This window comes from Podarcis melisellensis, assembly GCF_964234715.1.
Source record: "Podarcis melisellensis genome assembly, chromosome: 1".
Lineage (NCBI taxonomy): Eukaryota > Metazoa > Chordata > Lepidosauria > Squamata > Lacertidae > Podarcis > Podarcis melisellensis.
Window position 1 is genome coordinate 83,127,247 of NC_138528.1, and position 25,721 is coordinate 83,152,967.

At 47.2% G+C, this 25,721-nt stretch overlaps 2 protein-coding genes across 9 annotated transcripts in view; one reads left to right on the forward strand and one right to left on the reverse strand.

The window, feature by feature from the left end:
* The window catches only part of SPTB (spectrin beta, erythrocytic), an 85,505-nt gene extending 74,802 nt beyond the window's left edge, over nucleotides 1–10,703 (forward strand). For all 8 annotated transcript variants that reach the window (XM_081907504.1, XM_081907502.1, XM_081907507.1 and 5 more), the window contains 4 exons: nucleotides 5,171–5,433; nucleotides 7,168–7,341; nucleotides 9,113–9,155; nucleotides 10,411–10,703. In XM_081907504.1, the coding sequence (XP_081763630.1) occupies nucleotides 5,171–5,433; nucleotides 7,168–7,341; nucleotides 9,113–9,155; nucleotides 10,411–10,578 (648 nt within the window). In that variant the 3' untranslated portion in view covers nucleotides 10,579–10,703. The remainder of the gene's footprint in view (nucleotides 1–5,170; nucleotides 5,434–7,167; nucleotides 7,342–9,112; nucleotides 9,156–10,410) is intronic.
* Nucleotides 10,704–15,761: 5,058 nt separating this feature from the next.
* Nucleotides 15,762–25,721, reverse strand: part of PLEKHG3 (pleckstrin homology and RhoGEF domain containing G3) — a 46,866-nt gene continuing 36,906 nt past the window's right edge. Inside the window, exons 14-19 of the mRNA XM_081888534.1 lie at nucleotides 23,853–23,891; nucleotides 23,168–23,202; nucleotides 22,510–22,806; nucleotides 21,536–21,637; nucleotides 19,486–20,941; nucleotides 15,762–17,917 (exon numbers count right to left, since the gene is read on the reverse strand). Of these exons, the coding sequence (XP_081744660.1) occupies nucleotides 17,109–17,917; nucleotides 19,486–20,941; nucleotides 21,536–21,637; nucleotides 22,510–22,806; nucleotides 23,168–23,202; nucleotides 23,853–23,891 (2,738 nt within the window). The 3' untranslated portion in view covers nucleotides 15,762–17,108. The remainder of the gene's footprint in view (nucleotides 17,918–19,485; nucleotides 20,942–21,535; nucleotides 21,638–22,509; nucleotides 22,807–23,167; nucleotides 23,203–23,852; nucleotides 23,892–25,721) is intronic.

A 25,721-nucleotide genomic window follows, 5' to 3' on the forward strand; every position in this document is an offset into this window, starting at 1 on the left:
AAAATTTATTCACACAACAAATGGTGAGGAAAATACTCCCCCCCCCCCAAGCAGGCAAGCTTTTGACGTTTTGAAAAGTATACCATGGAGTTATTGAAGATCTCAGCAAAATAAGTTCTGGCCTTAGCACTGCTCCATTAGAAGTCAGCATTGGTAAGAAGACCAGAAGAATAGAATCCTACCTTTGGCATCAGGCCCAGTAATTTCTCTGACCTGGCGCAAGCACAGATCTACTGGTGTGCTTTACATTCAATGTGTGATGCCAATGCAGAATTAGCCAGTATAACCTAAAGAGCCTTTGGCCAAACTGGTACCCGCCAGATGTTTTGGACTACAACTCCCATCAACCCCAGCCAGTGGGCACCAAGTTGGCAAAGGCTGACCTTCACTACTCTGCACAGCTAGTTGGATGCATGCTGGGGTAGTTACATTGTGTGGTCCAGGTACAGGTGTCTTAGGCTGCACTCCTGGCCACACCTGGCAATGTTCTATTGAAGTTAATAGAACTTAGACATGCATAAGATAGAGCTGTTGATATTTTCCTGGCACCTAAGCGTGCTGTTGGCTCTTGAGTCTCGTTTTTAGAGCCATTGCTTACCCTGGGGTTCGTTCCAGCTTTGTGGTTCTATGATTACATTCTGCACTTAGACCCACAATCACACAATGTACAGTACTTGCAGTTCTCAATTTTGCAAACACAAAGTGAATGCAGTTGATATGGAAATTCTTCTACCAGTTATTCAAAGGTAAGTCCACTAGGCCTCAATGGGGCTTATATACTTGCAAACAACAGGAGCATCATAAACATATTCTGTGTTAACAAAAGCAAATCTTAACCAAAAGAGTTTTAATTATCTTTCTGAAGGCTGGGAAGGGAGTCTGTGACCCTGGGCAGCACAACCACGAAGTTATTCATTAAGCAACCTCAAATGATAGTAGGGTGAACAGCAGAGCATCCCAGAGGATCTTAAAAGGAGGACAGAATCAAGAGTGGGGAGCAGATAGCCCTTCAGATTTCCCAGACCTAAACTATATGTGGCTTTAGAGGTTATAGCCAGGGATGAATTGGGTTTGGACACATGCTGCAAGCCAGTGCAAAAAGCAATACAGTCAAATTCTCCAAATAAAGATCTCTAGTAATTGCCTGGTATTCTGAGCCAGCTATAGTTACTGAACAGTTTTCAAAGGCAGCCTCACTCTAGAGTGGTCCAAAGTATGTGTGGTAGTGGCCGGATTCCCCCTTTTCTGGAAGGGACTGCATCTGGCACACTAAGTGAAGCTCCTGGCCATGGCCAAACCATGCCCCTCCAAGCACTAGCAAACTGAATAATCACTCTCAGGTTAGCTTTCCAGCTGACCATATGAACTCTGTCTCACCTGGTTTAATTTTTATGTAAAACTGGGAGCAATGTTGCAGTCAGATATTACAAACCAGTTTACAGGTTGCCTTCATGAGCTCAGATTACGTCCACCATAGATTTGTGATAAATAGTTTCACACAAGTGCAGTTTCCACAGGTATGAAACAACTGCGTAAATTGGTCCTTGGATGTGACCAAGGACCCTTTCCAACATCCTCTATTCAGGCTTTCAACATTGCAGCTATGTTGGTGACTTGTGTGGTGCTGGAAGTGTGTTGGGCAGTAACGACACTGAGACTCACCCTGCATATCTGTGCTACACCTTTGTAGCAGTATTATATCAGTTTAACGGTCATGGCTTCCCCCCAAAGAATCCTGGGAATTGTGGTTGCTGCTGAGAATTAGCTATTAAGAGATCCCTAGCCACTGCCCACCCCCCCAAACAAAACCTCAGTTCAGTGGAGAGGTGGGATGACAACTGAAGCCAGGTGACCAACTATATATTGCAGAGAATACCTGGATGTCAAGGACACCTCCCTGCCAACATACAACTCCCAGTATTGTTTGTTAAAAGAAAAGTGATGTCAGTATTTCTCTGCCCTTACTTAGACTTTCACTTGTAGAGAGCAGGTATACGCAGAAGAACACATTGGCATCATCTCATATGTTCTTTACCAAATATTACCAGGAAGGTGAGGCAAGAATGAGATGGGTCAGCAACATCTACCTGTCCCCTGTAATATTTAGTTGGACCTTAACATTGTGATGTAGGTCTACAATGCCCTGCATGGAATTATCACTTCTAGGCAGTACCAGGCTGAGCAGATTTGCCGTCAACTTGTTTCTAAAGTGACTTTGGGCAGGGTGCTTATCTCTGCATTCCCTGCCAGCTATTGCTCTTCTCTGGGATCACACATGCCTAACAGAGACATTACAATATGCTCTCTCTTCTTAGCTGTGCTGTGGACTATTGACCTCAGTTCCTTTTGCTTCCTCTGACCCACTGAATTGGAGGCAGTATGAGATGCAAATATAAGCCTCAAGAAGTGCCTAATGTTGCTGGCTTTATATGCTCCTACCGACACAAAGCACTTCTCTGTCCCTCTTGCCCTGTAGCAGCTGATCCATTTAGGCAGCTTGGAATCGTAAGAACATAAGTGGAGCCTGCTGAATCAGGTCAAACGCCCATCTGGATGCTCTCACAGTGGCCACCCAGACACCTTTGGGAAGCCCAAAAGCAGGACCTCCCCACTTGTGATGTCCAGCAATTGGTATTCAAGAGACACACTGCCTCTGACAGAGAAGGTAGAACATGGCCATCGATAGCCTGATCCTATAGGAATTTATCCAATCCTCTTAAGGTTATCCAAGTTGGCCACACTACATCTTGTGGAACATCTAAAACGCCAGCTCCAGCCACTGTACAGCCTATGATGGTTCCAAGCTAGGATCATCAGTTGTGTGGACCACTGCAAACCAAAGCATCCTTGTGCATCTGGAATGAGGGGCCTTTCAAGTAAATGCCAATCTACGCATTCAGAAAAATCACATGACACAGTCTGTAAGGCACTATAATACTGGTGTGGAAATTCCACAATGGAGTGTTCCCTTGTGGCAGAAACACTGCTTACACAAAGAGTGCTATTGTGTTAGGAAGACAGGATCTAAACCTGTGTGGCATGCTGGTTAGCTAGACATGCCCCAGAGATTTTGTATGTCAGGGAAATACTTAAAACATGCAAACTCCACTGGTGCCCTGACGTATGATATCAGGGAGGCTGCACTATATTGTTTCCCCAGGCATGTACCAGTAGTTTGGTACTGAAAAACTGGACAATAGGATATGAGGGAGCTGCCCAGAGTGGCTAGGGAAACTCAGCCAAATGGACAGGGTATAAATAATAAACATTATTATTATTATTGGAGAGCTGAGCCCACCGGTTTCTGCAGGATTAATGTTTGAGTTGTGCCCATTCATCCTTTTCATTAGGGATTCCCACTTAGCTCAGGTAAATTACTGAAATGTACTGCTTGTGCATGATGGTTGGAGGATTTGTCTGTGAATTGATAATGTGCCTGGCTGATGTTATTGTTGATGGAAAAGAGAGGGCACTAGGATTTGTCCTAGGCTCAGTCCTTTGGTTTGTGGTTGACTGCTGGTCATGAGTAGGGATTGCATGAGTAGCTGTCCAGCTTCCCAGCAATCTATCACCCAAAGGTTGTCTCCTGCCCTGTATGCTCAGAACTGACTCCCATAACATGGTGACACCTCTCTTATTTGAAATCCCTCACCAGAAGTAATATTTTCTGCCCACAGTCTTTAGCACAAACATATTATTTCCTATGTATTCCACCTAGTGGTGCAGCAATAAAACTGCTAGCACATTTGCAAAGCTCAGCGGGGTCTAGTATGCTTTCAAGTTGGATGGGTGACCGTGTGTTGAGATTCCAGCATTGCAGGGGGATGGACTTAGATGGCCTTTGCGGTCCCTTCCAACTCTACGATTCTATGATTATAAGTCATAATGTAGTCTGTTGGCTAATTAAGCCTAACGGTATGTATTTGAAACAACCATATATTCCTTCTCTGCTAACTTCTGCAGCTTTTCCTTTCATATTCTCTAAAGTACCATGCACACTATTGGGGCTACATAAATCAATGCATGAAATATATTGCTGTCTGTAGACTATTATAAACTTAACCTTCTTTGAAATAATGGTCATTTCCCAGGAGTAGTTGTAGATCCTCTAAGACGGCTTCCCCGAACCTCATACTTTCCAGATGTTTTGGACTAGAGCTCCCATTAGCCCCAGGCAGCACAGTCCAGCTGGCTCAGGCTGATAGGATTTGCGTTGCAAAACATCTGGAGGGCACGAGGTTGGGAAAGGCTGCTTTGGGATGCGTCAGCAGGATTTTAGGGTTCATCCATACTTACCTTTGCTTTGCATTTGTAGGCACAGGTTCAAGCTTTCCAGATCCAGATCTGAACTCTGTTTTTTGCCCCACGCTTTCCCTGCAAAACCCTCTCTTTCCCATTGAACTGGAGCAAACAGCAATCCACTGAAAACCCAAATTGCCATTTGCACCTATTTGTTGTCAAAGAGTGGATTTTCCTGGGTGAAGCACTCAGACATGGACTGGAAAAGTGTGTGGGGGGGGGGAGATGGGATGGGATGGGTGAGTTTCAAACCACTGAATCTCTGTGACTTTAGTGTTGCTATTTAAAGCTCAGTGTTCAGGTTATCCACTGAGATCACTGCATCTACAATCAGATTTTAGGTGTTGGTTTTAAAAATAAAGCAATAATATAGTATTGGCAGTGTTGGCTGCCACCCCCCTACACACACACACACACACACACACACACACACAGGCAGGCTTCTCCATGTACCCAAATAGTACAGGAAGGAACTTGGTTGCAGTGGCATCTCTTTTTTACAAACATAATTTGAGTAAAAGCCTTGAGATGATAAGCGTGGTAGAATTTTGCAAGTGAGGGGTTATATTTTGATTCCTACCCCTCTGAAAAAGCTCCCTGCATGTAGTAAGGGAGAGGGCTATACAAAGCAATCCCCACTGCTGTGCCAGGGGAACCTGTGAAGTGATGGGCATTTCAATATATGCTTCCCTCCAGCCCTCTGAAATGGTATGGTACAGCATTTGTTCACTACAGTCAACTGCCTCAGTCTACATAATATGAAGAAAGACTCTCACTTCCTTCCATGGAATGGAGCAAAAGTCAGAAACACACACACACGCCATCTTGAATGGTTCTGTTTTTGGTTAAACAAGTTGTCCCTCTCGTGCAGATGCAAGAAAATGAGAAACCACATCACGAATTGGTTTCAGAAGAGCTGCCCGAGGAAAAACTGCCTGAGATGGAGATCAGAGTGGTTGGTGAGGAAACTTCCACAAAGGAATCCCTTTTCAAAGTGGTCCAGACCCCTGTGAGCGAGATCGATGAGACAGCCACCCTTCCTGCACAGCTGGATAGATCTCACAGCGTACAACTTGAGGGCTACCTAGGACGGAAGCACGATATAGAGGCACCTAACAAGAGGGCTTCCAACAGGTACAGTTGAATGTTTGCATGGCTTCTGGTCTGGTCTCTTGTATGAAGAATTGGCAACAGCTTCCCTAATTAACATACACAGCAGCCATTGCCTACCTGGTGCCTTCTGGTTGTTTGGAACTACAACTCCCATGATCCATGACCATTGGCTAGGCTGATGGGAATTGTAGTACAAAATTTCTGGAGGGTACCACATCGACAAAGGCTGCTTTACAGAGTTGCTATTGCTGGGGGCCACCGGCAGGTAGGTCTCCACTGCAGGACAAATGAAATGAAGTCAAATCCTATGAGTTCACAACAGTTCGAGGCAAACGATGAAGGTGATATAGGTGGCGGGAACAGTATTGTCGCCCCTGCTTGTGTGAAAGGTTCTTGGCACGTTGGGCTTTATGGAAAGGAGAGGTGAAAAGCTTTCCTGCAGTGTAAGGCCCATGCTGGCAAAGTCTTTGTGCTCGAGAGGGGATTGGGGCCGAAGCAAGTGTGGTTGTTGTGAGACTTTTCTTAGCATGACTGCAGCATTTGTGGCATACAAATGCAGGAGCATAGCACTGCAGTGGCCCAGTGAGGTCAGCTCAAAAAGGCAATATCCTTAATTTAAATTCAAGAACAAGGTGTGGTCCACAGTGTCTGTAAGTCAGGGGTCGGCAAGGTTTACCTCATCTGGGCCGGTTCGCTCCCGCGGAGATCGCTCTGTGGGCTGGATCACATCTGCGCAGACGCGTTTTTTGGCATCTGAGCATGTGCACACACAATTTCTGGTGCCATGGAAGTGAGTCCCCACTCTGCACTGCGCTGGTTTAGCGTAGAGCGCTCGGACTCGCCGAGCAGGCGGCTCGGTTTGGGAATGGCTCATGAGCCATTTAAACGACCCCGTGGGCCTCTTGGGACCCATGGGCCGCAGGCTGCTGAGCCCTGCTGTAAGTCCTTACAAGTATCCTGAACTATTTTAGCCCAAACAGGTGGAATCTGATACTTATTGGCTGGTTGTGCCACTGTCTCATAGTTGGTATATGCTCTGGAGGTTATCACCTTCCTCAAACGCTGAAACCATTGCATACCAAACATTGGATTTTAGGCTTTCAAGAAAAACTCCTAGTCATTCATTTTAAGCACCATAGAGTTTATTTTGTTAAATTCTCTGACCACTTACAGTGATCAAAAAGATGGCCAAACTCACAATCTTCTCTCTAGGATATTTTTATTAGACACAGAAACGTCCATCTGGTCTTGGCATGTTCTGTTTCATTTCATTTTGTTCTCTTAATAGACACTCCTGAACAAAGATCCTTTTAGGAATAAGGCCCTTTTGCTTTTCTTTCTCTGAAAGATCTTTTGTTTTGCCTACTACAAAAAAAAATCATTTAAAAAAAAATATATCTTCAGGTATAGCTTTTGCCCCTCCTGGGGAATACAATAATAATAATGTTTTTCTGACACCAAAAGTTAAATCTGAGATTTAAAAAAAACTAGTGTTACTAAAGACACTAATAGCAAATTCTATTTAAGAGATCAAAATCAAGCCCTGTTTTTCTGATTCTAGAAAGTGAGCTAGGAATGAACAAAACAAATCTTTTGAGTCTGATGGGCGGTGGGGCGGGAGTCACACAACACAATCCTATAAACATTTACTCGGAAGTGAGTCCTGTTGTGTTCAATGGGCTGTGTTTCGGAGTGTGGCATGCAGCCTCAGAAGAGTTTGTGTCCCCTAATGTAAGCCGTGTTTCTTCTTGGCAGGTCCTGGAATACGTTATACTGTGTGCTCAGAAACAGTGAGCTGACTTTCTTTAAGGATGCCAAAAGTTTGGCTTTGGGTGTGCCTTACCATGGAGAGGAGCCTTTCCGGCTGAAGAATGCCTTCTGTGAAGTAGCTGCTGGTTACAAGAAGAAAAAACACGTCTTCAAGTTGAGGTAAGGCCCCCAACAGCTTTCCAAAACTTTGTTCCAGTGTGAGCCAGTTTGGGTCAAACTCTAAGGCAGACAGTCTCTGGCCATACGATTGCTGCAGATCCTTTAGCAAGATAAGCTTTCTGGGTATAGGCAATCTTCCGTCTGAACAACCAAGAGGTTATCTGGGGAAATGGTGCCTTTCAAGGTGTGACTCAGAGTGGAACGCACATTTTCAGTTCATGATTTTTAGAAAATGTTTATGCAGTCCAAAGTGATGAACACATAAGAGAACTCTTCATTGCATCAAACCACAGGCCCATCCAGCCCAACATCCTGTTTCCCATAATGCAACCAAGATGCCTATGGGGAGCCCACAAACAAGGCATGAACACAATAGCTAATCCCTGCCTCTGATCCTGGAGGCAGCATACAGCCAGTGTGCCTTATCCCCTGTGCATTTGTCTAATTCACATCAAAAATTAGGTTGATAGCCACCAACAACTCTTGTAGCTGTGAGTTCCATAGTTTAACTATGCATTGTGTGAAGAAGTGCTTCCTTTTGTCTGTCCTATATCTACCACCATCCAGTTTCACTGAATGATCCTGGGTTTCGAGTATAATGAGGGGGGGACGACACACTTCTCTTTGTCTTTTATACACTATCCCAAATATGGGTGTAGCTAGGATTTTTGTTGGCGGGGCAGAACTGACGTGATTGGTCAGTTAGTTAAGTATTTCTATTGTTTTACTTGATCTAGGGTGGGGCAGCTACCCCACCCTGGCTACGTCCAAGACCCCAAATGTTGTAACCTTTCCTTCTAGGGGAGTCCCTCCAGCCCCCTGATAATTTTGAATCCCCTTTCCTGCAGCTTTCCCAGCTTGAGTTACTGAGATGCTCTTTAGTTACGGTAATCCATCTCAGCCTGTTACACAAGAAAGCCCCCCAGACACCAGCATTTTTCCTTTTTATTAATTGTGTGCTTCTCTTGTTGCCTCAGATCTTTTGAGCGCACTTTGGTACATTAATTAAAACACTTATTTGCCAGAGTCACCTCAAACTGTTTGTTTGCTTATGATGACCTTTATAACCTGCCCTTCCTCCCAAACGAGCCCAGGGCAGAATTAGTTCATTGAGCAGTTTTGTATGCACTGCACTTACTCTTCACAAGTTGCACATACTGTACAGGATTGTGAGGCAGGGCAAGGGAGTTAAACAAGGTGATGTTTTGGTATCTTCCAACTCTGTAATGATTTGGTTCTTAAAGCATGCAGTAGCACATATTTGCACTTCTCACTGTATTCGGAGAAGGATGACAAAGATGTTGAGGGGCCATCTTTGTAGAAAGGTTAAAGGAGTTTAGCCTGGAGAAAAGATGATTGAGAAGTGAAATGATAGCCATCTTCAGATGTTTGAGGGGGCTATCACATAAAGGATAGAGTAGATCCCCCCTCCCCTGTTAACTCCTGTGGAATAGGATCTGAACCAATGATTCATTAAATGAATTTTTGACTAAACCTTAGGAAGAAACTTCCAGACAGTACAAGTTGAAACAATGGCATGGACTAGCTTGGAAGGTGTGGACTCTCCTTCATTAAATGTTTTTAAGCAGAAGCTAGATAGCCACCTGTCAAGGATGCTATAGCAGTGGATTTTCTGCAATGTCAGGTTACACTAGATTACTTTTTGGAGTCCCTTCCAACTCTCTGTGTGGACCTCCTGACAAGAAGTCACCCTTAGAGCCAGGTAACTTTTTTTTAAAGTGTATTATATAATGATTTTTGTACTTTGCAGACTCAGCAATGGGAGTGAATGGCTCTTCCATGGCAAAGATGAGGTAGGTGTTGTCATGAATTCTGGGCTTAAGAAATGAACCGTGTGTCACTGTTTCCATGTACTGAAGTAAATGGTACCACTTTGCATCATACTGTTTTGCTAATCAAAGCTTTGGCATGGCTAGGCCACTAACCATGACTGCTCATTGAATCAGCAGTCAATTACAGCTAGGGTCACACCCACTTGATGGAGTGGGAAGGAGCTGGAATATATTTAGGTTTTCATAGGGTAGGAGAAAAGGTGTTTGTGTTTCATCAAATAACTATTTTAAGTTACTAGAGCTGGCTAGCAAAGTGTCACCTTGGGGCTTGCTGTTGCTTTTTGAGGCCCGAGTGTATTAAGACTAGTAGCACCTGTGTGTCTGCTTGCATCTCAACTGCTCTATGTATATATTTGAATTACCAGATATTAGAGGGGAAACTCCTCAAGTGTCCTGTATTCTCATAAGGGATATTGCCTTTAAATGACTGTTCCTGGAACTTTGGGGAAGTCAGGAAAGCTCAGCATTCTATTCAGAGCCAACTGAATGGCTGCAGCCATATGTAGAAATACTGGCATTAGATTGAAATGCCATGTGGAAAGCAACTAACATTGATTTCTAACAGAAAAGGAAGCAAAATAAAATGGGTCTCTAGGTAGGGTTCCGTGAGTAGAATTAATGTGCAACCTTTTTTTAATAAGAAGATTGAGGCTGCAATCCTATGCCCACTTACTTGGGAGTAAGCACCAGTGAACTTAACAGGGCTCACTTCTAAGTAGACACATATAGGCAGTGCTTTTTTCTGGGGCTACACAGTGGTACACATACCCCTAAACATTTTGTGAATCTAAGTTTGGCCTCATTGAGGGGCAGTATTTCAATATGAGTAGGAAAATGAGAGTACCCCTAAACATTTTTTTTAAAAGAAAAAAAGCACTGCAGCTGAGTATACATGTCTACTCAGACGTATAAATCTCTGTGTGAACTGATCATTCTCTTGGTAATTGAATTTATTGGCTTCTTAATCTATTTTGAATTATTCTGCTTTAACATGTTTTCCTTCCTTAGTTCAATGTGTTCCTGCCCCTCAGCTTTTCTCTGGGGGAGCTAGCCACAATCAGCCAATATTTTGGATGTTTTTGAAGAAACATTTAAAAATGTAGAAAGTACATAGTCAAGACTGCTGAAATGTCTTTTTGTCTTTTCTTTTGGTAACATTGCTTTGGGTAGCAATTGGCAACTGAACTTTGTGTAAACCGGATTTTGTTGTTGGCAGGATGATATGCACACCTGGCTTCAGGGCTTCAGCACAGCAATAATCGAATCCCAAAGCATTAAAACCAAGGCCCAAAGCCTGCCTCTGCCTTCCATCACTACCATGGACGTGAGTCTGACCAAGAAAGACAAAGAGAAGAGATTCAGCTTCTTTCCCAAAAAGAAATAGCTAGACAGGTGGCTTGGTCCAGCCAGATGCCTATGTTCTAATGTGCATAACGGGGGGAAACCTGCATGTCTGAGTGTCCCTGGGCACTCCTGGCACCACTCAAAACACTGTTCTCATCTCCACAACACAGCCCTGCTTCTCATTTCCCACCACATCCCCATCTCTCCCCCCCACACAACCCAGGGCATCAAGCCAGTGTTTCAGAGCTGCGAGGTGTGTGTCCTTGGTTGGTTCATTGGGAATGCAGAGTTCAGCAAGGCTGACCTTGTGCGTGATCATGCTTTGCACACCTCTCTGTGAACAAAGAACTACTTCAGGGAAGAAGACAGTGTGTCGATTTCAGGGGCTTTTTATGGAAGAAAGGAGTGAAGCAGGAACCTAGCCCACCCCAAAAGGGAACTGAATGAAAACCATGATGGCTCTGGAGCAATTCTGCTTATCTCGGAGTTTGGGGAAAATACGCCCTCAGCTCATTGCCAAAAGCCCTGGTTCCCAGAAGCTGCTTTCCCAAATCGTCTGTTGGAATAGAACAGTCATGTGGAATTTCACCATCATCTATAGCACAGGCACACCATGCATCAAGATCCAACCCTCATGCTGGAAGTCAGTTTTCTCTTTTCAGCAGGTCTGATGCTCTTCTTTGCAGGGGCATCTGTGACGTACGCACACACGCATGCACAATACCGTGTCACAAAGCACAGAACTTTCTCACCAAAAGGTTCCACCCAGAGTCCACTGTGTTGGTGGCGGAATCCTTGCTCGATTATAAATGAATCAGGGTTGCAACCAAAGAGGAGAGCATGACCCATGTTCAGACTTCTGCACTAAATTGGTTAGAATGGAGACGTGTTAGAAATGTGTGTGTGTGTTTGTGAAAAAGAGAGGAAGTTTGCTCACCCGCTGCAAGCACTAGAAATACAATGAAGCTGAAGTTAGTTGCAGCTACGCCCCACTGAGAAGCAGCCTGTTGGGTATCAGTGGACTTTAGCCACCATTAACTTTTGCTGAATTGTGCCCCACATTACTTAATGAGGTTTTTATCAGCCCCACTATATTTATGCCGGGGTTAACTTTGTGACTAGGCTGAATCCAGGTGCCCTCCCCTCCCCTGAGCTTTCTGTAAACATCTGTTCTGTGTTGGCTCAGCTCTCCAGAAGCAAATGGCTCCTCTCTTGTCCCTCCGAGGATGCGTTGTGCCCGAGCATGGCCTTTGGTAATCCACTGCACTGCTTACACTTCTGTAGAATGGAGTGTGGCTTTCTCAGTTACTGTAAATGCAGTCTTAATCCCAACTGCTCCCTTCTGCAGAGACCTCTGCCTGTGATGTGTGGGTGTCTGAATGGCTGTTTAAAATATATACAGGCACATCTAGCTCCAACCTTATGATAAAGTTCACACGCCCCTTATCCAAGGAAGGAATTCATCATCCCCCCTCCCAAAGACAGATGGCTGCTCAGCTTATTTGCTCTTTTGGAACATATTGCTGGAGAGCTAATTGCTTTTGACATTGAGTGGAGCCTGGAGATTGCCTTTCCTGCAATGGCCTCTTTGCAGCGATAGTAATACTAAGGATTCTGAAAACAGCAGGCTCCCATTCTTCAGTTGTCTTTTGAGCACCCCACCCCTAGGGCTCATTGCAATTTCTAAACCATGTTTTCTTTGTGGGTGCCATATACCATACAAAAAGTGCCTTAACCTAGGGGCATCTCATTATCATCACTCCAGGAGTGCGCAGGCTCTGTAAACACCATGAACAGATTGGTTTGGATTCTCCTCGCTCGAAAAGGAAGCTATGAAACTGTCTCTTTAAGCAAAAGAGATGGGGATCCGGGGGGGGGCTGTCTTTGCCTCACACCCACAGCTGTGGGAAAAAGCAGGGCTTGGCTTGACACTTACTGTCATGGATCCAGGCACCAACAGCTGAGGCTTGAGGTTTTTCCACATGTTACCTTTTGTCAAGTCTCAAAAGTGTTAAATTTCTCCAGATCTCCTGGGCTGTAATGGGTAGCTGACAATCGGCTGCCTCACTATTGTGATGAGCAGAGCAGATTCTTCCACAATGCTACATTCGAAAAGCCAATACATCTAAATGGTTTTGAATTATAGTGTTCCGGGTTGTGGAGTCTGGTAGCATTAACCCCACTGAACATCACCAGTGCAGTTATACGACGGCTTAGCTGCCAGCCTTCTCCTTTCTGCCATTATAAAACATCACTGCCATAAAAGATGATCTTCCCCCTTTTATGTTCAGAGTAGGATGCACCCCTAGGTGACTGCTGAACAGCAGATTGTACCACAACCCACATCTTGCAAAATTGGGTTTTTAAATATGAAATTAATCAGTAGGTGCAGGGATGGTTGCAAGGGGAGGTGGAGAAGAAAGTTGAAAAGCAGAGCAGGCAGCCTTACTAATTAAGCATCCCTCAATGATGCTGGTAACTGGTGCCAATTGGGGGCTGCTAGGGCAAAAGGCAAGGAGACCTGCAGTAGGCTTAGCTAGAGCCAACTAAATCTGGTTTTGCCACTGTGTTCTACAAGTGCAACACCAAGACTGAGGAGCAGTGCCACACTCTTGACTGGTTCTAAGTGGGAAGGCCATGAGAGCCCCATTAGTTCTAATGGAGAAGCTTCCACTGCTTCCATAAGCCTTTCTTGCTTCCAGAGGAAGAGCAAGCAGCGCCCGTGAAGACCCTCAGTCAGAGCAGTCAACACACTAATACTTCTCTGTTGCTGCACAGTTGGGACACTAGTCAGTGATATAGCATGCTATTACAACAAAGACTTAAATATTGTGGATAATTTGCCACAGTGCTGATATTCAAGGCATGCAGCCCTAGCCTGTGCAGATAAAGGGGCGTCTATGCTCACTGAAAGGAGTTAGCTTAGGCACATGTGAAACAAAGCCTATTTAAGCAGAATGCCTTTATGCTCCATTTCAAGGCTAAAACATGTAAGGAGTCTCTCCACCAGGGTACTGATGGTTATTGCTAGGGAGCGCTCAAAAGTGCAAAAGGGAGGGGGAACTCTTCTCTAGCAAAATCAGTGGGCATTCTTAGGAACAAGAGCCGCCAGCCTGCCTGGAATCGGCATTCTTCTGGTGACCTTGCAAAGCCGTGCTGAAAGCCTGTGGGCTGCTTATCGTCAGCCTGTTCATTGGTGCCCAGACGACAATGCCAGCACTGGGGAAGAGCAGTGCATCTCTGAGCACATGCAGAGAGGTCCCGTCCCCCCTGCCTGCCTCCCTGCTTGCAGCTGAGCAGTACTGGCACCTTTTTTTCTAGAAAAGAAAGCACTGCCTGCCATAATTACAATCTGAATGCCCCCAAAGTGGTATTTTCTCCACTCTTCCAGTCCATGCTTATAGAGGAGAGATAAGCTTTATCAGCCTGCTGAAGAGAGCACAGAATGGCTCAACTAAGAAAAGGGGGGGGGAGGCAGGATGTTTGGACTTCATTGTGGGATTTTTTAAAAATAAAATCTTATGTGAGGCAGCTCTGTCTAGGAGAGGCACCAGGCAAGGAATAGTAGGGATCCTGCAAGTTTAGGGTGACCGTTTTCTTTTAGACAACAAAGCACATGAGAATTAGGAGGAGCCGATTCTCCAGCAAATGCCACCAAGAAGAGAAATATTTACTAAACATGCTACCCGACTGCAATTGTACAACAAATATACCGTTGGGACCTCATAAGCATTCTGGCTTTAGCAAGCTCAGCCATCCCTTCCCTTCCTGGAGGATATTTTCACCTGTCAACTCCTGAGTTTCAGGTATGGTTTCAGGAAGCTGAAAACACACAAAGCTAGGCTGAAATGTTATTTGAGACTATTCCTGCTGTATGACCACTGCCCTATACTAGGCTACGTGCTAAATAAGGAAGTTGCTTCAGACCTTATGCGTACTTGTTCTGCTCCCCCGTTTCTTTAACCTTTTGCTTGTGCACAGCACCATAAGCTGTGCTCCCAGACCTCTGTTTGGTTTCAGCTTGGCGCATTTCGAGTGCAGTCGTTGTCGGTGTGCCATTATGTCTCGCTGCATTGTGCTCCTACCCATTACAGACCCAGGGAGTGTTATCATTTCCCTAGCAGGAACCATTTGCTGTCTGGCAACTTGCAGCCTTCCCGTGCCTGGCTGTGCCTAGCTCTTCCTTCTTAGATCTAAAGCGACTTCACCTCCGTCAAGCGGCTCCTCCATCAGGCTTAGCTCTCCGAGACCCCACTACTAATGCAGAGGTCAGGACCTGTCAGAAGGGAGCTCCACATGCACCAGGCCCAGAACATGTTTGCTTCAGAAGAGCAAGGGCTGTTTCTTGGAGATACGGAGAACAGCTAAAGTAGCCCAGGACCTCTCCTACAGGTTTATAGGGTTTGGGGGTTCATACTCTTAAAAACAGCTAGGCACCAAGTTCCACCTGCTCCAATGTGCTTCCACTGTCCAGAGAAAAGAGCTAAAGCTTCAGAATGTGCTTCAGAAGCAATTTAATAACATTTTTCTAATAAATGAACAAATAAACCCTTCTTGGCTCCTGGATTTTGTGTGCAATTTCTGTTTGTTAAGGGCTCACCCACAGTTATCTGCAGTGTGGTTAAAGACACAGGCCTAGGGGCCTGTGTGTAACACCTCTGCTCAAAACTCTAGATGTCCATTTTCCAACAGGCCAAGTTCAAAGTGTTACTATTGGTACGTAAAGCCTTTACCGGATTGGGACCAGTTTACTTGCAGGATCACCTTACCCCACATGTGCCCTCTTGATGGCTTGGGTCTGCAGAACTGCCGCTGTTACAGGTGCAACATAAGACCTTTTCTGCACTTTTAAGAAATCCACCTTTTCATATTGCAGCACTTGCACTTTGAAACTCCCTTCCTATTGACATCAGGCTATATTATTTTTGGCGCTTGCTTAAAACATTTCTGTTTAGGCAAGCCTATCCAGACATGGAGCAGTTACATGTGTTTTCTCTCTCTTCAGCTACTGTTATATTTAATAATGCTCTGGATGTTTTAAAATGCACATACTGAGAATTAAATGTTTATACTTTTGTAAACCCCTCAGTAAACCCCTTACAATCAAGCGATAGATAAATTTTGTCAAAATTAAGGAAAAACAAAACACCATGCAGTCATTTTGCTGCCTGGAACACCCACACCGTTTCAAGCTTACAAAAGAAAAGGGAGCACCCCCAAAAGTTATCTTGAATAGCTTTTAATGCAAAGTATCCTTGAACATGTCCAGAGATGATGCCTAAGGACCTCTAGGATAGTCTTTGGCAGGCAGAGGGAGGAATGGAGCAGGCCCTTGACATTTTCTGTTGTTTGAAACTCACCCTAAGAAGGTAGGCATTGCTTTTCTGCTGTTTGGTGGAGAAATAACCTCAAATACTTCCCACCCCAGCTGATGAAAACCCACCATTGCACCCTGAATCCTGCCCCCGAAATCCAGAATGTGTTTGTGCCCCCCTTCTCTCAACCATCACTGCCTACTCTTCAACCCAACATTTGATAATTAGACTGGGCAGCTGCAGCACTTTCCTGACTTGTTCCTATTTCTCCATACAGAGCTCTCCTCTAGTGGAGCTGCATTGCTTCCTTTGGCAAAGTGTCCCATCTTAAAGACATCCAGTAGTGGGGGTGGGAACAGTGATCTTTCCAGCCTGACCAGTGAATAGAATAAATCTTCTACCAAGGGATGTGCAGGTCTTTTAAGACCTCCTGGCACTATAGTGGATCAGAACCACACTACGTTAGCCCATGCCACTGGTGAACTTAAGAGAGCTCTGTGATGCTCAAGACTCTTCTCAATCTTACTTCTGCAGTGAAAAATCATAGGCTGCAATCCCCCCCCCCATTCCCACCCACCCTCCAAGTGAAGAAACCACAGCCACATTTTCTGGTCAAAAGTGGTTATTGCACAGTGCGTACAGACTGAAATGTGTACACAACCAATATTATTAAGATTATATACTATCAAACTGGGAGTCTTAGATCAACCCTCTGCCAGCCACAGTAAAATCACGCTCTTAAAAATAAAAAAGTAAAGACAAAAGATAATTTGGAACAATAACTTATGGCTATCCTATGAGACTGAGCAACAGAAGGCTCATTCATTTCTGCTGTGGCTTGGCAAAGCAAGCATTTGGTCCTGAAGGGAAAGGAAACACCTTTTCTTAGTGGACCATATGGGTAGCTGCAAAGGAGTCTCTGAGTTGTGGTATGCCTGTCCTGATGGGAAGCTTCTCAGTGCTTCCCGGAAACGTGTGAAGAGTACTTCCCAACAGCGTGGCCAATGAAGGACAGCAACCACCTGGCTCAGAATGCACAGCCATGAGCTCAGCAACTTCCCAGAGGGTAGAGGCAGCTGGACACGAAGGTTGGAGCACAATGAGCCAGGTGGCAATCCAGGTTGGAGGAGGAGGAAGAGACTGTCACCCGTCCTTTCTCCTCTCAAGGAGCTGGGGGAGAAAATGACGTCAACTCCAGAACCATCCTAGTTCATAAAAGAGGGCTTAGCAGCATGGGAGCAACAGACATAGGAGCTCAACTGTTGGAATTGAGGGTCTGGAATTTCTCCCTCAGGTTCTTTACCAGGCTCTGCTGGCTGCTGTCTGTTTTCTCCCGGCAAACCTGCTGAAGTGCTTTGTGGGGAGCTGCTTCCTGGAGGTCCTCCTCACGCCTGCGGTATTCTTCTGAGTCCTGGTAGGCCTTGCACCTCTCCACCACGGCCTTGAGAGAGATCTTCTCCCGGGAAGTAGGGGAGCGGATCTGCACATAGCTCTCGTCCGGGTCGACAGTCACATCCAGCAGCTTTTCCATGACAACCACTCGCTGACGGTTCTCCAGAGAGGTCTCAGCCGTAACACTCAATTCCTTGTGCGCGTCGCAGGCGTGGCCCTGGAGGATGGAGTCCAGTGGAGCTTCCCTTTTGCAGCCTGGAATGCCCCCTTGCTGGGGTTTGTCCGCTGCCTTCACAATCCTCTTGGAGCACTGGTGCTCCTCCAGAGCTCTACCAGCTGTATCCACCATTTTTTCAGGAGCTGAGCGGCTCCTGTTGACGGGTGGCGGCCTGCACTTCTGATTCCCTGATGGACAGGAATATTTGGACCTGAGCTCCCGCACGTCCGGCCAGTTGAACTTCTCAGCTACGACGGGGCTGAGGGGGCTGCAAGACAGGGTGCTGCTGGTGGGGGAGGCAAGCCGCGGGCTGCTGGAGGAGGGGCTGAAAGAGAAGCGCTTGGGGGACTTCTCCAGGGACGAGGTTGACGATGCGGGGAGAGTCAGTGGGCTGGCCTCCTGCAGCAATACTTGCTCGTAAGTATTGGGGAGGGTCAAGGCTGGCTTCCGTTTGCCTAGAAGAAAAACCAACAAGGAATGAGTGAGGCAGCAATAAGGCAAGGGGTTTGCTGGGTGGGTGGGCTGCAACGGTGGTCCCCCTCACTCCCCAATCTCAGTAGCTCCATTTTTGTCGGCTGAACAGCAGCTATGCTGTTTCCCTTTAAAACAGCAAGGAGGGAAGAGGGCTCCCAGAGGCTGTTCCGCTTGATGAGTCGAGAATTGCCAAGTTCTTGGGCATTTTGGTGAGGACCCTTGTTAAAATATCCTAGAGGTGGAGGTTTGTCCTGGTGGAAATCTTTCGTATTCAGATACATCCAAGCCAGAAAGATCCCTCCCCGTTCACCTCTACAATCCCCTCTGGGGCCTCCATCAATTCCATCTCAGAGATATACAGTAGCTGGGTGCGGCACCCGGGGCTTCTCCAACAGAGGGAGAAGCAATGGAATTAATTGAATTAAGCTAAATCAGGCTGGAAAACTTTTCTCGGCTCAAGGGCCAGAAACAACTCCTACCTTTGCACTGTTAACTACATTTCAGAGGTTGCTATAGTGCCCCCTACCCTCTCTGGCCAGGCATCACACTTCAAGGGCACATTCCGGTCAGGAAAGAGCACCTGAGGAAGGTGTGGATCAGGCCTGGATAAGGGCTGCGGCCAGGGGAAGGAGGAAGGTGTGTGTGGCTAGGACAGAGAGCTCTGAGGGGACTGGATACACTGGGGCAAGAGTTCCCCCAGCACTGAGAAAAAGGCAGAGTTCAGCAGTGAGTGCAGCCCAATGCAGGAACAGGCTGGAGAGACGGAACCCCCTTCCTTCAGTTCAGACCATTTACATTTTCTCCTACATACCAAGAAAGAGAGTTTTCTCCCCAGAACGTCTCTTTCTATCTCTAGCATCTACAGATCTGCAAATCTGTTCTCTTTGCATGATGTTTACAAACTGTGCTTTTTCCCGGTTTGGGGGTTGGACAGTGCTCACCAAACACAACTGCCCCAGGGAAGGAAACAGGAGCATGGAAAGCTGTCTTGAGGATGCTGGGAGGTCTGAAAAACAGGCGACCCACTTGGGCTTTTGCCGTTAAAGTAGCACAGGTTCATGGTTTTGAGCAGCCACAAAAATGTGGCGTGTGCACTGCCTCTTGTGTCCTTCCCTGCCCAGGTGATATTCCTCTGGCCCAGCAAGTGGCACTTGGCTCTGGCTGTCAAAGAGTTCTGCTCTAGAATATAAACTCCTCTGGAAACAGAATCCACTACTACTATTGTAATAAGCACACTTCAGTATATATTTTTTTAAAAAATGTGGCTCTTAAAACATTCAATATATTATAGTTTACAACTGTTTTATATCTATCTGACACTTTGTGAATCTTTATTTTTGGTGGATGTTGCTGGTGGGGTGTTTTTAATGAAGGCTGCTACCTCCCACGAGCCCAAGAGGAAAGGACAAGTCATTAATCTAAAACTTTAAAATATAAGTCACAATGAATCTCCTATATTTATGCTCACAGCTGTGGCTTCTGAAATTCATATAATATGAACAATGAGGTCCTGCCTGTGATAGCACAGTGCCCTCTGGCCAATACATACCCTTGCTTTTCTTATCTGCCTCCGGCTGGACAGTCAAGGTATTGCCTTTCATCTCCTCCTCCAGCTCAGCAAGCCTCCTATGCGCTGCAGGCTTCTGGCCCTTGATTCGGAGGCTGTACTGGCGGGCCAGCTGGTAGACCTTGTTCTTCACCTTCTCCGCCAGCTCTGCCTCCGTCAGGTGGGCCAGCTGCATTATCCGGGGGTGCAAGCGGGGGAGGTACCGATCTTGCTCAGAGCCCCCTAGCTCATGGGCCAGCTTCCAGGGCTTCCTAGAAGGCGCAGCCCGCTCCACGGGAGACTTGCTCTCAGGCGAGGGCACCGCCGACTCCTCTGTGATGGCCCCAAGATCCTCGTCCTCCAGGATGAGAAGCGGCTCGTGGAGGTCAAAGCCGTTCTCCTGGCCACGGAGCCTCTCCGCGTGCCGCAGAGAGGAGCCCCCGGCCACCTGCCCATTCGCCGTGCCTGGCCGAGTGACACCTTCAGGCCTCCTACTCCAGCCCTCTCCGCTCGGCTTCTCCATCTCCTCCCATATTTTAATCATCTCAGCCGGCGGCCTGAACTCCGCTTCCGTGATGGGCAGGGGGCTTCCAGCAGAGGCTGCCTCGGAGCGGGGGGCCTGTAGCCCAGCCCCGGGTCTATTTGACAACACCCAGGCTGCTGTGGGGCCAGCCCCACCACTGGCAGGGCCCCCTGGCCTCTTGTGCTTCAGCCCCTCCTGCTCTGGCTCTGGCTGGGGAAGGCTGTTGATCCTGAAGACGGAATTCCTCACCATCCCTTTGGGAATGTAGGACAGGCTCTCCCGCCGCCTGACGCTGAAGCCGGCATCCTGGTGCTCCGCGTAATCGTAGTAGTTCTTGATCTTGTCTAGCAGCAGCCGGTCCTGATGGGAGAGCATGGACTCCTTCCGCTTGCAGGAGGCATGGTCCGTCTCGAGCAGCCCAGGCGAGGCAGCCCCGCTGCAGGCACTGCTGGGCTCACCCGGGGGCTCTTGCGGCAGGGAGTCTGTGGTGCTGTTCGTGCGACATCCGGCCTTCTCGCTGCCGTCCAGGCTCAAGACGCTGCCACTGCGGCTAGCCTGCTTTGGAGTCAGGTGGCCCTTGCCCTCCTCGAGTGCCAGGCTGCTGCGGCGAGAGAGGCTGCTGGCAAAGCGCTCTGCAATGACGCTGGCCTGATCCAGCACAGAGAAAGGGAGGATGCTTCTGGTCTGGGGTGCACGTCTGTCCTCCTCCTCTTCCTCCTCTTCTTCTTCCTCCTCCTCGCTACTAAGCGGCTTCAGTTCAGTATGTTCAGTGGGCTCCAGGCTATCTGAACGCTGTTGATTCAGGGTCCCCCACTGGCCTGCCAGGACTGGCTCTGGGTTGCCCACCGACTCGGGGTCTGAAGGACCCTCTTCCAGGTACTCTTCCTTAAGGGGAGAAGCTTCTAGGACCATGCTGAGTTCGATGGCTGACCGCACCTAGGAAGAGAAGGAAAGTTGTGCACACTTAACGCACAACCCCAAAAATGGTGGTCTTGCAGATAAACAGTTTAAGGGATAAGTTAATAGTCACTACTCAAATGCAACCAACTCTTGAACCCAGCAAATATGTTGGCTTCTAAGGCAGGGAACCCACCAACCACTAAGTTGACTCAACAGCAGACAGAAATATTGCTCATTTTTATGTCGTATCTTCTGGGGACAATGTGGAGCATCCATTGGAAATGACAATGGCATAGATGGCATAGTATGGGCACTGCGTCTGGGAAGTGGAATGTCCAGGAGCCTTTGGCTTTGAATCCTATTTTTAGTGTTAAGGGCCAAGAGTTTCCCTGTCTCAAAATTGGCATGAGCAGAAATTCCATTCTCCCCAAGGAATGTAAGAAGCTGCCTGACAGAGCAGACAGTCCTAACCTGGATGGACCTGTGATCTCCCTGGTTGAGGCTCTCCAGGGTTTCAGAAGGGACATTCCCAGCCCTCTCTGGAGATGCCAGAGACTGAACCTGGGAGCTCTACCCACTGAGCAATAGCACTTCCCCAAACAGCAACTCTGCCAACCACCAACCACTCACCTTTGGGACAGATGAGACATTATCCCCGACCCTGTTTTTCTCACCACTGCTGCCTGGCGACTGGTATTGCTTGGGCCCTTCCTGTGCCTTGTGGCTCTTGGCCTGAACCAAAACAAAAATATTAGAGAGTTGAGTACATGCTACTGGGAAGAAGCCATTTGACGAGCAGCCAAACATCCCTAGCCATTGTTATTTGTCATTCTGAAACACCATATGACTTTACAGTGTCCCAGATAGCTTAAATGCATCACGAGTGCCCACGCAGGTCCAAGTCCAATATTCTAGCCATTGGACGCAGCAACAAAAACCACCTGATGTCGCATCCATCAGCCTTGCAAGCAGCAGGTGAACGCAAGTGCTGGTGGCTCTGGTTCACTTGCTGCCCTGGCACAGAGGAGCCTTGCAGTTGCTTAAGCCAGCCCCAATTTCATCCAGGAACACAGCTTTCCCAAGCAGACTCTCTACACGTCTTGCAGCACTTTGGTGTGGCCGGTGGAGTGCACTAGCTAAAAACTGCAGGCTGATAAACTATCTGGAAGGTGCACAGTTAGTGCTGGATCCAGGGATGGTCCAATAGCACAGGCAACAGGACTTGGAAGAGGATCCTGCTTAACGTTAGCTTCGTCTCATTATCAAGCTGCTAACGTGGAAGAACCTTCCTGGCAAGAGGACAGGGAATGGCAGGAAAAGGACCTCCCACAGATACAGAGATGGTAAGACCTAAAGAGCCTCTTTTGTTATCAAGCCACAAATCTTGTTAGCCCCCGTGAAGGACTGCACAAAAGCACCAAGTCAGTCAGTAGTATCACCGAAGGGTTAAAACAGCTGCAAAAGAAACCACAAGGGAACCTCTGGGGCTGTCCCACATCTGATTAATGGGAAGATGGCACAGAAGGAACGGAGGGCAGCCACGAGCCATGCAGCAAGCCAGCATGCAGGAGGGAGACGCAGCAGGGGTTGAACAGGCACCTCACCGTGCTGCCCCAGGAGAAAAGCAAAGCGTTGGCCCGATAGTGCCAGCAGTGGAGGACGGCCATCAAGGAGCTTGCAAAGTCTGCCACCTGCTCCGTTCCTACCAGCCTCTCCTCCTCTTCCTCCTCCTCTTCGTCTTCTTCCTCCGGCCCCATATCCTTCTCGCTGCCATCGCTTTCAGCCAACTCTTCCAGAGATTCCTGGGGAAGGGCCTGCCGATCCTGCTGCTGCTGCGGCAAGCTGTTGGTGGGGAGCGAGGGCTCCCCAAACTCCAAAAGGGCTCCATCACTGCCTGCATGCTACGTGAAGTGAGGGCAAGCAGGGGCTTTTAGAAAGGCCCCAGAGCTGGGGCACCAACAGAGACACCGCTTAGGGTGCCTTTTCCTCAACCTGCGCTCGATCGCTGCCTGCTCAACATGTGAGCAGAAGCACACAGCTTAGAGCTGTGAGAAGCTTACTGGCCACCCTATGGGAGATGGCAGTGGTCAGAGGGAAATGTCAATTTGTTATTAAAATGAATAATGGCCCCTGCACCAACATTTACCCCAGAGCCGTTTACCTTTAAGGTGGCGTTTTGGTAAGGGACCCAAAGCCCATCGCATGTCACCCAAGACTTTAATTTCCTTAGAAAGGGAAGACCCTTCTTTTCCCTCATTTATTTTGTCTTCTAGAATTTCTGTCTCTTACCTTTAGTCCTATTGCCAGATTTGCAGCACAGGAAGAAGGAGGGGGAAAAAAGAAGCCATTAGGGGAAAGGTGAGATCTTGTTTCCCTGCCCAGGTAGTCTTCCTCCCTATTTCCCAATCTCCATTTCAGGCACACTCTTATTCTATATAAGCAGCAGACACAGCAAACATGCTGGCAGAGAGCCATTTTTACATCACTTATATCTTATTACAGTCCCTTCCAGTGGCTGTGGGTCCCCTGAGAAGGCAGTGGGTCAGCCACAAGGCAACAGGAAGAAGTCACTGCTGAAGGAGTGACTGAGTAAAGAAACAATTCAGGCTCATACACTTTGAGCAGGGGTGGGGAAACGTCAACCCTTCGCCAGCCTTGCTCTCTGGGGCTGGTGGGAGTCCAGTCCAACAACATCTGGAGGGCTCCAGGTTCCCCCATCCCTGCCTTTCAGCATCTAAGGTGCCTTGTTTAGCAATATAGAATTGCCCTGTGCTCAAAACTGCTAGCTGTAATAAATCTGAGATAGGAGTGACCATTGGCATAAGGACGGGCACCTGTCAAATCCCACCCACACTGGTCAAGTAAACCTGGGACTGAGAAATCTACTCAGTACAGAGCTTCTTCCTCCTAGGCTGGGGGGATGTGGGAAAGGGGGACATCCACTCACCTCTGTTGCTCAGTTGCTTGAGAATCTGTTTTGTTGGTTCTGCAATGAAAGGAAAGTTTGCGAGTTGAGTTCTTGAAATGCTGGTTCAGAGCCCAGAAATACCAGAAAGAGGTGGGGAGAACCCCGGCACCAGCCTCAGCCCGCCACCTCTGCCCCTCCAGAAGGAAACACCTTGAAGCATCTGAGTGAAGTGCAGAACAGCACTAGCCTCCTCTGTGCAGTGCAGAACAAGCCTCTCAGAGAACAGCATCACCAGTCTTTCACCTGTCAAGGACCACACCTAATCCCTCCATCCCTGTCCAATCACAGGCCTTCAGGGGAGTCCCGGTTCTCCATGGCTCAGACATATGGCTCTTATCCACAAAGAGCAGTGTGTTCAGTATTGTGGACCCGATTTTATAGAATGCCCTTCCAGTTGAGGTCAGACTGGACCCCTCTCTGTTGGACTTCCAGTGCCTAAAGATGACTTTTTAAATTATTATTCCAACAGGAGCTTTTGGTAGTTTGATTTTCTAGTTTTAACCAGGTTTTACCTTTTCTGTATCCTGTTCCTTGCACACTGCTTAAAGACTATTGTAGTTAAGCGGTATATAAATTGTTTAAATTTAAATAAATAAATCTGTGCTTGCAAGCCACCAAGACTAAATGAACTAGGAGGCCAAATAAACCAGCAGATTTTTAAAAAGTGAGCCCTGTCTCTCACCCACTCTTCTACAGAAGGGGCTGTGTATACTCCAGCAGCAAATAAAAATAAAAATCCAGATTCTGCTGCCCAGAATCAGACACCTCCCCCCTGCAAACTCAGCAGTTTCTTTTTATGCAGGATTTATTCCACTTTGACAATCCAAGCTGGACTGCAAATAAGATGAAAGGAGGCCAAAAGCCCAGGCAGGAAACAGGGTGTCCCATTTTCCAGGTGCCTGAAGCCCTGTTCGCCCTTCTTAGGCTTCTATGATTTCAAGAGACATTTCCCACATCTTTTCAGAAGCCACAAGAACTTCACATTTACTGTGTCTGGTGCTATTGCATTTCAAATGGGGAACTTCAGGGTCAGGGGCCCAAATGCAGCCCTCTAGGTCTATCTGAACCTCCAGTCTCTCTCCAGGCCTCATCTTTCAACAGTCTTGCTTTGACCCTCCCTTGAGTGTTTTTGCCTGGCTGGAATGTGTCCTTGAACCATGCTAATGCCCCTTACTTGCCTGGAGTGTGTGTCAAAACTGGCCTACTCTAAAAAGGTAACCTTCAGCCATTGCTCCACCCACTTTTGCCTCTGGCCCTGCCCACCAATGACATGCGGCCCCTGGAAGATTGTCCAAAAGTGAATGCAGCCCCTGAGCTAAAAGGGTTTCCCACCCCTGATTTAACATGCACTAATGTAGAATTAATCTAAATAAGCAACTACGAAGAGGGAATGATGTTGGGTAACATATGGGTGTGATCAGATTTTTGAATATTGAGTTGACTGTATACTGTAATTAGTATTCTTTTGACACATGTGCAAATTAATTGAATTATTGTTCTCCTTGTAGAACATGGTTTATTTTCTATGCTGGCTTCGCTAAATGAAATTAACTATGTAGGTTCTATAATTAGTAGTATAGTTGATAAAAGAAAAAGAGAGGAGCAAAAAATGGGATTCTCGCAATTCTGTGTCAGATACCAATTTGTGAACTCATGGAATAAACACAGCCCTGCCTATAGAGCTTAAAAGCCAGAGCATCATCTATAACGTTCGCTGGAGACTGAGAGGCATGTTCAGCCATCATCGTGCCCAGGAGGCAAAGCCCATAAGCTACTCCGCAGTAAGGTTTGACCCAAAGAGCTCCACTTGCTTGCTCCCAGCCCCACAACACCAGATGGCAGAGCCCC